The sequence below is a fragment of the Theropithecus gelada genome, chromosome 8, assembly GCF_003255815.1.
Source record: "Theropithecus gelada isolate Dixy chromosome 8, Tgel_1.0, whole genome shotgun sequence".
Classification (NCBI taxonomy): Eukaryota; Metazoa; Chordata; class Mammalia; order Primates; family Cercopithecidae; genus Theropithecus; species Theropithecus gelada.
Window position 1 is genome coordinate 101,440,224 of NC_037676.1, and position 16,384 is coordinate 101,456,607.

At 36.7% G+C, this 16,384-nt stretch overlaps 1 protein-coding gene across 1 annotated transcript in view; it reads left to right on the forward strand.

The window, feature by feature from the left end:
• Nucleotides 1-16,384, forward strand: part of VPS13B (vacuolar protein sorting 13 homolog B) — an 858,817-nt gene that overhangs the window by 102,296 nt on the left and 740,137 nt on the right. The window contains exons 13-14 of the mRNA XM_025394335.1: nucleotides 2,380-2,549; nucleotides 11,104-11,298. Of these exons, the coding sequence (XP_025250120.1) occupies nucleotides 2,380-2,549; nucleotides 11,104-11,298 (365 nt within the window). The remainder of the gene's footprint in view (nucleotides 1-2,379; nucleotides 2,550-11,103; nucleotides 11,299-16,384) is intronic.

Sequence of the window (16,384 nt, forward strand, 5' to 3'; positions counted from 1 at the left end):
GATTTCACCATGTTGGCCAGGCTAATCTTGAACTGCTGACCTCAAGTGATCCATCCACCTCGGCCTCCCAAAGTGCCGGGATTACAGACGTGAACCATTGCGCCTGGTCTGTAGTCTCATTTTACGGACATGGCACTCTCATCCCATTGACCAAAATAGTGACATGTCCCTGCACCTAACTGCAAGGTAATCTCTAGGAGGAGTCCATATACCTGACTTGAATCCAGAGGGTTTTATTGCTAAATGAAAGAAGGAGAAAATGAATACTCCTGGGCAATTAGCAATCTCTGCCACAGTAGACGTATTCTGTGTGTGTGTGTGTGTGTGTGTAATCTATATTTGAAGTTTTGAAGCAGTCTGTCATCTCAAAAATGTGATGTATATAAAGAACCTTCTAACTGACTTTATTTTAATATACGTGCAGTCCTCACTTGCCGTGATGGCTTGGGACTATAAAAAGATCGTGCAAAGTGATCTTTATCAGTGTGAAGAATTAAGTTGTTGCACAATCTTTAGAAATTCTTGTCAAAACATTAAACATTCTCTTACTGTTGGTTATAAATGTATAGAGAAATGAAAAAATTTTAAAAGGAATATTCAAAATTAAGCCATTTTATTTCTTTGAATAAACTTAAGAATTGTTCGAAGGGTTTTTTCTCCTTCTTGTATAACTTACAATATGACGTGTCTCTCTTATGCCACCTTAGCAAATTTTCATACTCCTTTCTACGTTTGGATAATATTCTAACATTTTATCCTACACAGTCTGTGAGGGATTTCTCTGTTGCCCAGGCTGAAGTGCAGTGGCACAGTATTGACTCATGCAATCTCTGCCTCCTGGGTTCAAATGATTCTCCTGCCTCAGCCTCCTGAGGAGCTGGGATTACAGGTGTGCTTACCTGGCTAATTTTTTTTTTTTAGTAGAGATGGGGAATCGCCATGTTGGCCAGACTTGTCTTGAACTTCTGACCTCAGGTGATCCGTCCAAGGTCCACCTTGGCCTCCCAAAGTACTGGGATTACAGGCGTAAGCCACTGTGTCCAGCCGAATTTTGCAAACTTAGCCACATCTATGTAACTAACTGTTTAAGAAACAGAAACTTACCAGCACTTCAGAAGTCTCCATTGTGTCCTTTTCTGGTTACTATTCTGACCTCAGGAGTAAACCACTGGCTGGGCATGGTGGCTCACTTTAAAGAAGTTTGCTGACCTTTGCTCTGTGTGCTTGCTCTATGCTTAGTATTCTCCAGTCTTTTTCATTTTAGCCATTCTAGTAGGTATGTAGTGCTATCACACTGTGACTTTACTTGCAATTACCTGATGTCTAATGATGTCGAGGGCCTCAATGCAGGCACATACTTATTTTTTTTTTTTGAGACGAAGTCTTGCTCTGTCGCCCAGGCTGGAGTGCAATAGTGCGATCTACACTAGTAGGATGCCTTCCTCTACTTATTATACTTATTTATACCCCAAATACCCTAGGCTCATTGAGCACCAGCTTTAGGTATCATTTTTGGCCACTGGATAGACCATCTTTTGCTTATTCAAGTCTTTTTTGCCCATTTATTGTCTGTTTTTATAAGATAAATAATATTTTAATGTGAAATTATAGAAAAACACAATCTCAGAATAAAGATTGTCAATTTTTTTTTTTTTTTCTTGAGACAGTTTTTCTCCTGTTGCTCAGGCTGGAGTGCCATGGTGTGATCTCAGCTCCCTGCAACCTCTGTTTCCTGGGTTCAAGCAATTCTCCTGCCTCAGCCTCCTGAATAGCTGGGATTACAGGTGTCTGCCACCATCCCTGGCTAATTTTTGTATTTTTGGTAGGGATGGGGTTTCACCATATTGACCAGGCTGGTTTCGAACTCCTGACCCCAGATGATCCACCTGCCTCAGCCTCCCAAAATGCTGGGATTACAGGTGTGAGATTGTCTATTTCTTAACAATTTTTAGAAGGTTTTTTATTTTTGTTTTTAATATACTGCAGATACAAGGCCCTCATGGAGCTGGATCTTCCCCCTCCCCATCCGTCTGTGGCAAATATTTTATCTCAGTCTGTGTCTTGCCTTTTCATTATCTCAATGATATTTTAATGACCAAAAGCTGTTATTCTTTTAAAGAAAGAAAATGGGGATTTCTTAAAGATATATTAAAATAAAAAACTGGTAAATTTTTAAATAACGAAGACATACATTTACATTCGAGAATAGTGTAACTTACATTTGTTAAAGGTAACTTGTTGTTTTATACCTGCTTCATTGTTGAAAAGAAAAACAGGATTTGACCTTATAGTTTGGAGAACTAATTCATTTTTTAGTTGTTTAAGAATATTAATTATTTAAAAATATTCTTTATTAAGTTTTTATCATTTTAATTTTAGATATTAAGGATGAAAATGAAACAATACTGAATCCTGAAGAGGTAGCTTTTCTAGAGGAATATATTCCTACTCGACATACAAGTGTTACTCTCCTCAAATGTACCTGCACAATTTCCATGGCTGAATTCAACTTGCTGGACCATTTGCTACCTGTCATTATGGGAGAAAAGGTATATTTTGTGATTTGCTATATTTTTTTCCCCTCATATATGGATTTTTTTTTTTTTTGTCATTTATTGAAAGAATATTTGCAGCTGGGCACAGTGGCTTGAGCCTGTAATCCTGGAAATTCAGGAGGCTGGGGTAGGATACATACTTGAGGCCAAGAGTTTGAGACCAGCCTAGGCCACATAGCAATCAATACCTTGTCTCTAAAATAAAATAAAATAAAATAAAAAGTTAGGCATGGTGGCACATGCCTGTATTCCCAGCTCTCCAGGAGGCTGAGGTGGGAGGAATGCTTGAACCCAGAAGTTTGAGGCTGCAGTGAACTATGATCACGCCACTACACTTCAGCCTGGGTGTACAGTGCGACCCTGTCTCAAAAAAAAAAAAAAAAAAAGAAAAAGATAGAAGTGTCTGCTTATATAGTTATCCATGATGAAGTAAAAGCAATGTAACTATGAACTAAAAATTAACTGTTAATTTTTAAAATGTAATTTTAAATTTATATTTTTAATAAAATAAACTTAAGCTTGAGGGTGTATAAAGAAATGTTGAAGAATATGGGTGTAGAAGTCAGACCGTATACCAGCTATAATGCCACAGACAATTACTTTATATCTCTAAGCCTTGTTTTCCTCTTCTCAGAAAGAGAACAATTATATTTTTTCAAGCAGACTGACTATTTTAGTTTTAGCCAGTAAAACTGTCAGCCTGCCTAGATTCAGACAGTTTATTACTTACATAGACAGCAGAAGCAAAGTCAGTAATGGTGCAAGCTCCCCTGTCCCTTGTTCCATAGGACAATCTGTAACCAAAGGGCCAAATGACTTCTATTGGTATATTGTGGGGCACCCTGTTGGCAACAATTCAGTTTCATACTGCAGCTAAGCAGTGGTGTAGCTTAGCATATGTCGAAAGCCCATAACTCAGCTGAATGAGGAATGCTGATGAGACACTGTTTCATGGCAGCCTCTCTCAAGATGGGAAGGTGAATGAGAAATGCTCTTTTAGCAGCTCCTCACAAGACCACATATTATCCTCTGTTTTTAGGGTATCACAGGATATTCTACCAAGATCTGCTGTGGTTGAGTATTGCCTTCATGGCATGGATTTGTATAACATTATCAGGATGCTGGTACAGACCAGTCCCACCACAGTACTTAGCTCCTAGGATTATTTTAAATATTCATTGAAATAATGTATGTAAACTATTTTGCATGTGTTAGGAACTGAGTGATGTCTGCTATAATTGTTGAGAATGCTTAATATTTGTTCATGGTCCATGTACAATGTATTGCTTTCTGAATTTAACTTATACACACAAGGCCTTATTTGTTTGTTTGCTTTTTGAGACGGACTCTTGCTCTGTTGCCTAGGCTGGAGTGCAGTGGTGAAATCTCGGCTCACTGCAACCTACGCCTCCTGGATTCATGCAACTCTCCTGTCTCAGACTCCTGAGTAGCTTGGACTATGGGCGCATGCCACCACGCCCGACTAATTTTTATATTTTTAGTAGAGACAGGGTTTCACCATATTGGTCAGGCAGGTCTTGAACTCCTGACCTCAGGCGATCCACCGCCTCAGCCTTCCAAAGTGCTGGGATTACAGGCATGAGCCACCACACCTGGCCTATCTGTCTTTTTTGGGATATATTTCTTTTGATGTTCGTATAATGATCAGGGTCCCCAACTCCTGAGATGTGGACCAATACTGGTTAGTTGCCTGTTAGGAACTGAGTTTCAGAGGAGGTGGTGAGTGGCGGGTGAGTGAGCATTACCACCTGAGCTGTGCCTCCTGTGAGATCAGCGACGGCATTCAATTCTCATAGGAGCACAAACTCTACTGTGAACTGTGCATGCAAGGGATCTAGGTTGCACTCCTTATGAGAATCTAATACCTAATGACCTGAGGTGGAACAATTTCATTCTGAAACCATACCCCTTCTCCTGTCTGTGGAAAAATTGTCTTCCATGAAACTAATCCTTGATGCCAAAAAGGTTGGTGTCCGCTGATAGTGATGACCATAGAAATAAAAAGTGTCCTAACTTTAAAGAAGAAGTTATGTGAGGGAATTAACTATATGCATTAACTTTATTTTTGCTCCCTATTGGCCACTCATAATTAAGTATGGCAGTGTATTATGATTAAGAGATCATGTAGAGAAAATTTCACTGGAGACAATTAAAATATGTCTGCATTTTATCATTTCTGTTTTTGCTATCATCTGATTTTTTTAAATAGATACTATTTTTTAGAGTAGTTTTAGATTCACAAAGCAGAGTGAAAGTGGTACAGAGATTTTTCATAAACTCACCCCCCAACATACATAGCTTCCCCCATTGTCAACATCCCTCAACAGAATAGTATATTTGTTATAATTGATGAACCTATATTAACACATCATTATCACCCAGAGTCCACAGTTTATATTAGGGTTCACTCTTGGTGTTTTATGTTCTATGAGTGTTGACTCATGTATAATTATCTACTATGGCAATATCACATAGAGTAGTTTCAATTCCCAAAAAATCCTTTGTGCTCTGCCTATTCATCTCTTCTCCCTAACCACTGGCAACCACTGATCTTTTTACTTTCCTCACAGTTTTGCCTTTTCTAGACTGTCATACACTTGGAATCATATAGTATGTAGCCTTTTCACATTGGCTTCTTTTACTTAGTAATATGGATTTAAGGTTCCTCTTTGGCTTTTCATGACTTGATAGCTGATTTCTTCTTTGCACTTACTAATACTCCATTATGGATGTACCACAATTTGCTTATCCATTCACCTACTGAAGGACATCTTGGTTGCTTTCAAGTTTTGAGAGTTGTGAGTAAAACAGGCATATACATCCATGTGCAAGTTTTGGTGTGGGCATGTTTTCAATTCCTTTGGGTAAATACCAAGGAATGTGATTGATGGACTGTATGCTAAAAGTATGTTTAGTTTTGTAAGAAGCTGCCAAATTGTCTTCCAAAGTGGCAGTATGATTTTGCATTCCTGCCAGGAGTGAATAAGAGTTCCTGTTTCTCCACAGCCCTACCAACATTTGATGTTGTTAGTGCTTCGGTTCTTTGTCATTCTAAGACATGTGTAATGGTGTCTCGTTGTTTTTAGTTTTATTTCCTTGATGACATATGGTGTGGAACATCATTTCATATGCTTATTTGCCATCTGTTTATCTTCTTTGGTGAGGTATCTCTTCAGATCTATTCCCCATTTTTTAAGAGTTGTTTGTTTTCTTAATATTGAATTTTAAGGATTCCTTGTACATTTTGGGTAACAGTCCTTTATCAGATAGGTCTTTTGCAAATATTTTCCCCCAATCTGTGGCTTGTCTTTTAATTTTCTTGTATTTTGCAGAGCAGAAATTTTGAATTTTTAGTGAAGTCCTGCTTATCAATTCTTTGTTTTATAGATTGTGCCTCTGGTGTTATATCTAAAAGTCATCACTATACCCAAGGTCATCAGCTTGTATCTTTTAAGAATTGGTCCATCTCATCTAGGTTATCAAATTTGTAGGCATAGAGTTTATAGTATTTCTTTCTTTTTTTTTTTGAGACGGAATTTCACTTTCGTTGCCCAGGCTGGAGTGCAATGGCATGATCTCGGCTCACAGCAACCTCTGCCTCCTGGGTTCAAGCGATTCTCCTTCCTCAGCCTACTGAGTAGTTGGGATTACAGGCATGCGCCACTATGCCTGGCTAATTTTGTATTTTTAGTAGAGACGGGGTTTCTCTGTGTTGGTCAGTCTGGTCTTGAACTCCCAACCTCAGGTGATCTGCTCACCTTGGTGTCCAAAAGTGCTGCGATTATAGGCGTGAGCTACCGCACCTGGCCTGTCTTTAGTATTTTAAAAATTATCATTTTAGTGTCTTTGGAATTTGTAACAATGTTCCTCTTTCATTTCTAACATTAGGATTTGTATCCTCTTACTCTTTTTCTTAGCCTGGCTAGAGAGGCTTATACTGATTTTTATTGAGCCAGCTTTTGGTTTTGTTTCCCTGTTGATTTTCTGTTTTCAATTTCATTGATTTCTGTTTTGATTTTAATTCTTTTCTTCTTATTTTGGATTTATTTAATTTCCTAAAGTGTAAGCTTAGGTGATTGATTTTAGATTTTCGTTTTTTGTAATATATGAACTCAATACTATAAACTTCCCTCTAAGCATTGCTTTCAGCACACGCTACAAATTTTGATAAGTTGGATTTTTGTTTTCATTTAATTCAAAGTATTTTTTATTTCTCTTGAGATTTTTTCTTTGACTTGTGTTCTTTAGAAGTATGTTTTTAAATCTCCAAATATTTTGACATTTTTTAGTTATGTTACTGATTTTTAGTTTAATTCCATTATGGTCTGATAGCAGACATTGTATGATTTCTTTTAAATTTGTTTAGGTGTGTTTTATGGCTTAGAATGTGTCTGTGTTGGTGACTATTCTATGTAAGCTTTAGAAGAATGTGTACTCTGTTGTTGCTGTATGAAGCAGTCCACTGATGTGTATTATATCTGGTTGATTATAAATTCAATTATGTCCTTATTGATTTTCTGTCTGTTGGAACTGATTATATCTGATAGAGGGATATTGAAGTCTCCAACTAAAATAGTGGGTTTGTCGAGTTTTTTCCCTGAAATTTTATCACTCTTTGCTTTATGTATTTTGACACTGTGTCTTTAGGCACATCCATGTTAGGGACCGATGTCTTTTTACAGAATTGACACCTTTATCATTACTTAATCCCTTCTTTATCTCTGATTGCTTTCCCTGGTCTGATTTTTGTTCTGTCTGAAATTAATATAGCCATTCCACTCCCTTTTGATTAGTTTTAGTATGGTATGTGTTTCTCTATTTTCTTTTAATCTACACATGTCTTCATATTTAAAGTGGGTTTTGACTGGGTGTGGTGGCTCACGCTTGTAATCCCAGCGCTTTGGGAGGCAGAAGTGGACTGATTGCTTGAGCCCAGAAGTTTGAGACCAACTTGGGTGAAACCCTGTCTCTACAAAAAAATACAAAAATTAGCTAGGCATGCTGGTGTGTGTCTGTAGTTCCAGCTACTTGGGAGGCTGAGTTGAGAGGATCACCTGAGCCCTGGAGGTTGAGGCTGCAGTGAGCCATGATCGCACCACTGCACTCCAGCCTGGGTGACAGAGTGAGACCCTGTCTCAAATAAGTACATATGAAAATTTTTTTTAAAAAGTAGGAAAAGTAGGTTTTTTTTCGTAGACAATATATAGTTGGGTCTTGTATCTTTAGCTGCCTTGACAATCTGTCTTTTAATTGATGCATTTAGACCATTGATAAGAAGTTATTATTGATATAATTGGACTAATATCAACCATACTTCTTGCCATTTTCTAGTTTTTGCCCTTGTTATTTGTTCCTGATTTTATCTTCCACTCTTTTTTGGCCTTTTGTGGTTTTAATTGAGCATTTCATATTATTTGATTTTCTCTCCTCTATTAACCTACCTGTTATACTTCCTTTTAGTGTTTGTCCTAGAATTTGCATTATATTTTTACAGCTAATTCAAGTCCACTTTCAAATAACACCATACCACTTTACAGGTAGTCAGAGTTTCTTATAGTAAAAGAAATACTAATTCTGCCATCCTGTTTCTTGTATCATTGCTGTAATTCATTTTACTTTTATGTAAGCATTCATAAGCCTGCTACACACAATCATACATAATTAAATACATATTACTGTTATTATTTTGACCAAATTTATTAGATCAATTAAGAATAATAAAAATTAAAATTTTTTTTTTTACCTTATGCCTTTTCTGTTGCTGTTTTTTTTTAATGTAGATGTGAAATTCTGACCTTTATCATTTTTCTTCTCTCTGAAGAATTTTTTTTAACACTTCTAATAAGGCAGATATACTGGAAACAAATTCTCTGAATTTTTTTTTTTTTTTTTGTCTGAGAAAGTCTTTTTTCTCCTTTTGAAGGATAATTTCATGGAGTATGGAATTCTAGGTTTGTAGGTTTTTTTCCTCTTAAAATACTTTATTTTACTCTCTTCTTGCTTACGTCATTTTTGAGTGGCGGTCAAGTGTAATTCATATCATTGCTCCTCTATAAGTAAGATGTATTTTTTTCTGTGAATTTTTTTGGGGGACTTTGTCTTTGATATCTATGATTTGAAAATGATGTGTCTGTGTGTGGGATTTTTTTTTTTTTTTTTTTTCATTTATCCTGCTTGGTGTTCTCTGAGTTTCCTGGGTTTCTGGTTTGGTGTCTGACATTAATTTGAGGAAACTCTCAGTCATTATTGTTTCAGATGTTTCTTCCGTTTCTTTCTCTCTTTTCTTCTCTTGTGGAATTCTTATTACGTGTATGTTACATCTTTTGTAGTTGTCCCACAGTTCTTAAATATTCTGGGGTTTTTTGGGTTTGCTTTTCAGTTTTGGCAATTTCTACTGAGATACCTTCAAGCTTAGAGATTCTTTTGTTAGCCATGTCTGGTCTTCCAGTATGCCTGTCAAAGGGAAAAATGCTAACAAGGAGGCCTTACTCAGACGGCAGCCCACAAATTTGTATAAAATTTCATTTAGATTGTTGGCTAGTTCCTAAGCTGCCCGTGTGTAATGCAAGACTTCAGGAAACCCAGCAGAAAGCAAAGTATAAATTTGACTATTTGCATGGTACTGTGTATCTGCAATTAGAGTTCAGGCGCTGCCACGTTAGCACCTGGGCCTTCCTTTGAGACCTTATAAGGGCCACACCGTAGGAATAAATACAGATTGAAATAGATTAAGAAAGCCTAATTCCAGTCCTGAATAGGACCATGATGATATACTTGTATTCTGTTTGCTTGCCAAAGAATAGTTAACTTACTTTAGGGGAAGATAGCATTATCAAAGCCGTTATAAATTTTTATCCATGATGTTATCTGCTTGATACAAAATTATGAGGTATACTAAAAATAGAACCAATTGAATTAAATATAATAAAAAATTAGTAATATAAATAGACTTAGAGATGATTGAGGTATTAGAGTTGTTAGACATGGACTTTATGGTTAATTGCTTAAGGAAAAAGGCAAAAAGGTGGAAGATTTCCAGAGAGACCTCAATCCATTAAAAAAAGCACCAAATTAAATTGTGAAACTGGAAAATGTAAGGATACAGGTTTGAAGGAAAAGGATGGAAAAAATATACCATTTAAATGCTAACCAAAAGAAAGATAGCATGGCTGTTTTACTAAGAGATAAAGTTGATTTTAAGGTAAGAAGTATTACTAGAAACAAAGAGAGCCACTTCATAATGATAAAAGTGTGAACTGAAAGAAAGAACAACACAGATAATTCTCACAGGTGTAATCTTGAGTGAAAAATTATATACCATGTGATTTCATTTATATGAAGTTCAAGAAAAGAGAAAACTAATCTGTGGCGATTAAAGTGATTAGCTACGTCTGTTGAGGATTTAGTATTGCCTTGAAAGGGACATGGCACAGCCTTGTAGGGTGCTTCAGATGGGTGGTGGTTACAGATGTAAAAATTCATTCAGCTCTAACCTTCAGATTTGTGTGCTTTATTCTGTGTTATTTTTAGTAATCCCAAAGAAAGTCACTTAAAAAAGCAACGTAATTCCTAAATAAATGGTGGTTTTAAAATTATTGGTAATGAGTAAAAAATCAGGATTGTATTTTCAACTTAGTTTTAAGCACAGTGATTCTCAGTAATGGCACTTTTGGTTTTTTGGATTGGAGAATTATTATGTAGCATTTACCATCTTTGGCCAATACCTGCTAAAGGCCAATATTATTGTGACAGTGAAAGACAGACAAAGCAATGAAACTGCTCTTGCTGCATTTTTTCTTATTCTTCTGGATGGAAAGTCATGGTGTTCCTCATTGAGAACCACAGGTAGAGCATTTTAAGGGAGTGAGTGAGTGAGTTCTAGGACGGGTCATTTGCCACTCAGTGTACATACGCTGGACATCTTGAAACTTACCTGTATTTATTTGAAAGCTCAGAAAGATTCTGTAAAACTGAGAATACTGTGCCATCCTCAAAATTCTTAGGACTTTGTGAGCCCTTAACATGTGTATTGTTAGTAGATATGGTACAGATCAGGAATTTTTCTTTCCTGCAAACATTGCTTATGGTGAATGTTTTTGACATAGTGTGGTATAGTCCATTTAGTTCCTTAGTCAGCTAAATGTGAATAAAAGAGATTAAAATAAAATATGCTGACTCTTGGATATATAGATACATTTTGGAATAATTAAGCTTAATACAATATCTTCATCATACTGAGGCATGTAGTGATACTATTCTAGTTGACTGAAAAAGAAAAAAAACTTGAACTGAAAGGGCAATGATAATTTTGCAAAAAATATGCATTCTTTGAAGTCTGGGACATATTTAGTATATATAGAAAGACATTTGTTATTTGGTTATGGCTAGAGAGTTCTGTAGAAAGGCATCATTTCTAGATTGATTGGATATCACTGCAAATGTGCAGATCTGAAGCGTGTATAGAGGGAATTGCAACTCAGTCACTGCTCCACTTTTAAAATATAAAGCGAACACTTTTATTTTCTAGAACTCAAGTAACTTCATGAACACTACAAACTTCCAGTCTCTTCGGCCTTTGCCATCCATTCGAATATTGGTGGATAAAATTAATGTGGAACATTCAGTGCCGATGTATGCTGAACAGTTGGTGCATGTGGTCAGCAGCCTTACTCAGCCTTCTGATAACCTGCTTCATTATTGTTATGTACACTGCTATCTTAAGGTATGAAAAGTGAATTTTCTTGTTTGTTAGCATGGGTTTGGCTGTGGGATCATCACATAAGTTTCTTTTTTCTTGATGTTGTAATTTCAGAGAAATAGTACTCTAAAAGGTAAGATTTAAATAAGAAATAAGATTTATTTATTCCAATAAATTAAAATAAGTAATAAAAATATACTTATTTTAAAGATTTCTCAATTTTGTGAGATTAGTAGCTTGATATTTATAAATGAATAGTTAATTATAACTTTTGAATGATTTTACTTATCATTGATGGTAATTTTTATAAGCAATGTGAAAGAGCACTTAGTTTAATATGGATGCTTTGAAGACTCATGCTTTTTTGAAGGGAGCATTTATGTGAGGCATAATGAGGCATAAAGAGGGCTTAAAACTTTTTTTGTCACCTTTAATTCATGTTAATTTATTGATGCAAGGACAATTTGTTTTATATACAGACATATGCCATTTTATCATGCATTACTTTATTGTACTTCATAGTAATATTGTGTTGTGTGTGTGTTTTAACAAATTGAAGGTTTGTGGCAGTCTTGCATTAAGCAAAGCTTTGGTGCCATTTTTTCAATAACGTGCTCACTTCGTGTCTCTGTGTCATATTTTGGTAATTCTCCAAATATTTCACAAGTTTTCATTATTATTTTAGCACTGTGATCTGTCATCACTGTTCTTTGATGTTACTATTGTAATTGTTTTTCGGGTACCAAGAAGTGCACCCATTTAAGATGGTGAACTTAGTTAGTAAATGTTGTGTGTATTCTGGGTCCTCCACTGACCAGTTCCCCCTTCTCCTTCCCTTATCCTAATCCTTGAGACACAACAATATTGAAGTTAGGCCAATTAATAGCCCTACAATGACCTGTAAATGTTCAAGTGAAAGGAAGAGTCCCATAACTCTACTTTAAATCAAAAGCTAGAAATAATTAAGCATCGTGAAGAAGGCGTGTCAAAAGCCAAGATGAGGCCTGAAAGCTAAGCCTGTTTTGCAAAACAGCCAAGTTGTGAATTGAAAGGAAAAGTCTCCAGGAAATTAAAAGTGTTACTCCAGTGAACACAGGAATGACAAGAAAGTGAAATAGCCTTATTGTTGTTATAAAGTTTGAGTGGTCCAGATAGCAGATCAAACCAGTTACAACATTCCCTTAAATGAAAAGCAAGGCCCTAACTCTCTTCAATTCTGTAAATGCTGAGAGACTTGAGAAAGCTGCAGAAGAAAAATTTGAAGCTAGCAGAGGTTGGTTCATGAAGTGTAAGAGAAGCCATCTCCATAACATAAAAGTGCAAGGTGAAACAGCAAGTACTGACCTAGAAACTAGAGCAAGTTATCCATATCTAGCTCAATTAATTGATGAAGGTGGCTACACTAAACAGATTTTCAATGTAGACGAAATACCTTCTCTTGGACGAAGATGCCATCTAGGACTTACATAGCTAGAGAGAAGTCAATGCCTTGCTTCAAAACTTCAAAAGGCGGCCGGGCACGGTGGCTCATGCCTGTAATCCCAGCTCTTTTGGAGGCTGAGGCAGGCGGATCATGAGGTCATTAGATTGACACCAGCCTGGCCAACATGGTGAAATCCCATCTCTACTAAAGATACAAAAATATTAGCCGGGCGTGATGGTGTGTGCCTGTAATCTCAGCTACTCAGGAGTCTGAGGCAGGAGAATTGCCTGAACCTGGGAGGCAGAGGTTGCAGTGAGCCAAGATCAGGTCATTGCACTTCAGCCTAGGTGAGAGGGCAAGATGCTGACTCTCTCATTAGGGGCTAATGTACCTGGTGACTTTTTAAGTTGAAGATAATGCTCATCTACCATTCTGAAAATCCAAAGTGCCTTAAGAATTATGCTAAATCTTCACTGCTCATGCTCTATAAATGAAACAATAAAGCCTAATGACAGTACATCTGTTTACGGCATGGTTTACTAAATATTTTAAGTCTGTGGAGACCTACTGCCCAGAAAAGACTCCTCTCAAAATATTAGCACTCACGGACAATGCTCCTGGTCACCCTACACCTTTGATGAAGATGTACAGGGAGATGCACGTTGTTTTCATGCCGTTAACATGATATTCATTCCATAGCCTGTGGATCAAGAGTAATTTTGACTCTGGTCTTATTATTTAAGAAATATATTTTGTAAGGCTTATAGCTACCATAGATAGCGATTCTTCTGAAAGACCTGGGCAAAGCAAATTGAAAACCTTCTGGAAAGATTCATCAAACTAGATGCTATGCTATTAAGAATATTTATGATTCATAGAAGGAGGTCAAAGTATTTACATTAACAAGAGTTTGGAAGAAGTTGATTTCAGTCCTCATGGATGACTTTGAGGGGTTTAAGACTTCCATGGAGGAAGTAACTGCAGATGTAATGGAAACAGCAAGAGAACTAGAATTGGTTTCTGAAGATATGACTGAATTGCTGCAATCTCATGATAGAACTTGAATGGAGGAGGAGTTGCTTCTTATGGATAAGCAAAGAAAGTGATTGCTGGAGATGGCAATTACTCCTGGGGAAGATGCTGGGAGTATTGTTAAATGATTACAGAGAATTTAAAAAGTTCTGTAAACTTGGTTGATAAAGCAATGGCATGGTTTGAGAGGATTGACTCCAATTTTGATAGAAGTTTTACTACTGGTAAAATGCCATCAAACCTCAATTAATCATCATTGCCTGCTATGGAGAAATCTTTCATGAAAGGAAGAGTTAATCAGTATGGCAAACTTGATTGTTATCTTATTTTTAGAAATTGCTGCAGCTACCCCCACCAATTTTAGCAACCATCATCCTGATTAGTAAGCAGCCATGAACATCAAGGCAAAAAGGTTATTACTTGCTGAAGGTTGAGATGGTCATTAGCATTTTTTAGCAATAAAGTATTTTTTGTAAGGGGTGGGGGCAGGGTCTTACTCTGTCACCCAGCCTGGCATGCAGTGGCACGATCTTGGCCCACTGCAACCTCCACCTCCTGGGCTCAAGCGATTCTCCCGTCTCAGTTTCCCAGGTACTGGGACCACAGGTGCATATCCCCATGCTCAGCTAATTTTTTATATTTTTGGTAAGATGGGGTTTTACCGCATTGCCCAGACTGGTCTCGAATTCCTGAGCCTTGCTTCCCAAAGTGCTATGATTACAGGTGTGAACCACTGTGCCCAGCCAACAAAGTGCTTTTTATTTAAGGTATATAAGTTTTTTTTTTTTTTGACATAATGTTATTGCACACTTAATAGACTACAGTATAAATGTATACATAACTTTTATTATATGTACTGGGAAACCAAAAATTTTTGTGATATTTGTTGTATTGTGGTGATGTGGAACTTGCAGTATCTCCTGGATATGTCTATCTGGTTATGTAAAGTGGATTATTGGTAGCTTTTCCCAGTTCTTTCATTTTTTAAAAAATAAGTAATACATCCAATGCAGGTATGTACAAACAGTAACCTCAAATGTTGAACAATGTATGTTTTAGCTAAGCAAACAGGGATGTATGGTTTAAGTAGAAATAGTGTGTACACAATCACTTCTGTTTTGTGAGCAAAAGAAAACTATAAAAAGTTGAATTTCAGAATCAGTACTGGCTGGGCATGGTGGCTAACGCCTGTAATCTCAGCACTTTGAGAGTCTCAGGTGGGTGGATCCCTTGAGCCCAGGGGGTCGAGACCCCCCTGAGCAAAGTGGTGAAACCTGATCTCTACAAGAAATACAAAAATTAGCCAGGCGTTGTGGTTGCATGCCTGTAGTGCCAGCTACCTTGGAGGCTGAGGTGAGAGATTTGCTTGAGCCCAGGAGGTCAAGGTTGCAGTGAGTTGTGATGGCGCCACTGCACTCCAGCTTAGGCAACAGAGTGAGACCCTGTCTCAAAAAAAAAAAAAAAAGTACTAAGAAACACTGCTTTTCATGTAATGTATCAGAAGATTAGAGGACTCCACAAATAGGCTCTTGGCCTAATTAGTTTATTTGAAGTTTTAAAGTTTTTAAGTATTTGTGTATCTGTAACGCAGAAATAAACCAATTTCAAGATACCAGTTTTAGATCACCTGCAGGTGTATATAAATGTAAGATATTAACATTTGACTGTTGTCAAACCATGCAGACTAGAAGAACATGTTTTCTTGGTTGTTTTTGCAAAGCCTTTTTTCTCAAGGCTGGCTCCTTTGGTGGAAGAACAACAGATCATGTGGCAAAAGGGTGTAGACACAGGGAAGTGTGACTCATTGGGGCCATTATTTTAGTGATCTACCATAATGTTTTATGTCATATGGAGAGTAGCAGAGATATTTTTAAAACCTAGATATAAAGATTATAAATGTACTTTATACTTTACAATGCTGTATACTTTACAATTTTCAGATTCAATGCTTTATACTTAAGCTTTTAAATTTATTGTCATAATTAATACATAGAAGTGGACAATTTTAAAAAATATTGGTACAACCTTCGTATCAGATTACAATGTTAAGAATATTTGCTTTGTTTTTTCATGTCAATAATATATTTTATTTAACCCAATATATGCAAGTATCAGTTAATATGCAGTCAACATAACACATTGACATTCGGCTTATAGATAAATAAAGTGTGTCCCTATACAGAAGGAGGATGTTCACCAAAACCATTGGTTGTCACTATAGTCACCATCCATACTGACATAAAATTTATTGGAATAGTTCTTTACCATTTCTACTTGTCAATATGTTAAAACTCATATTTCCAGTGTAATGTAAAAGTTATTTACAGTGTACTGCCGATATAGTTATATTTTGGATAAAGGGCTTTTGCTACACATGCTGTCTAGTTTTCTTTTATATTTTGGCCTGGTTGAATACACTCATAATGGTTAAGTTTAATGTCTCAACAAGTGAAGTGTTAGGCAAAGTGGGAATAGCATAATGTGTGTAGGAAAACCATTCACTGGTGTTAGGAGTACTAAATCCTTTTTTTTTTTGAGACAGAGTCACACTCTGTCTGGAGTGCAATGGCACAATCTCGGCTCACTGTAACCTCCATTTCCTAGGTTCAGGTGATTCTCCTGCCTCAGCCTCCCAAGTAGCTAGGATTATAGGTG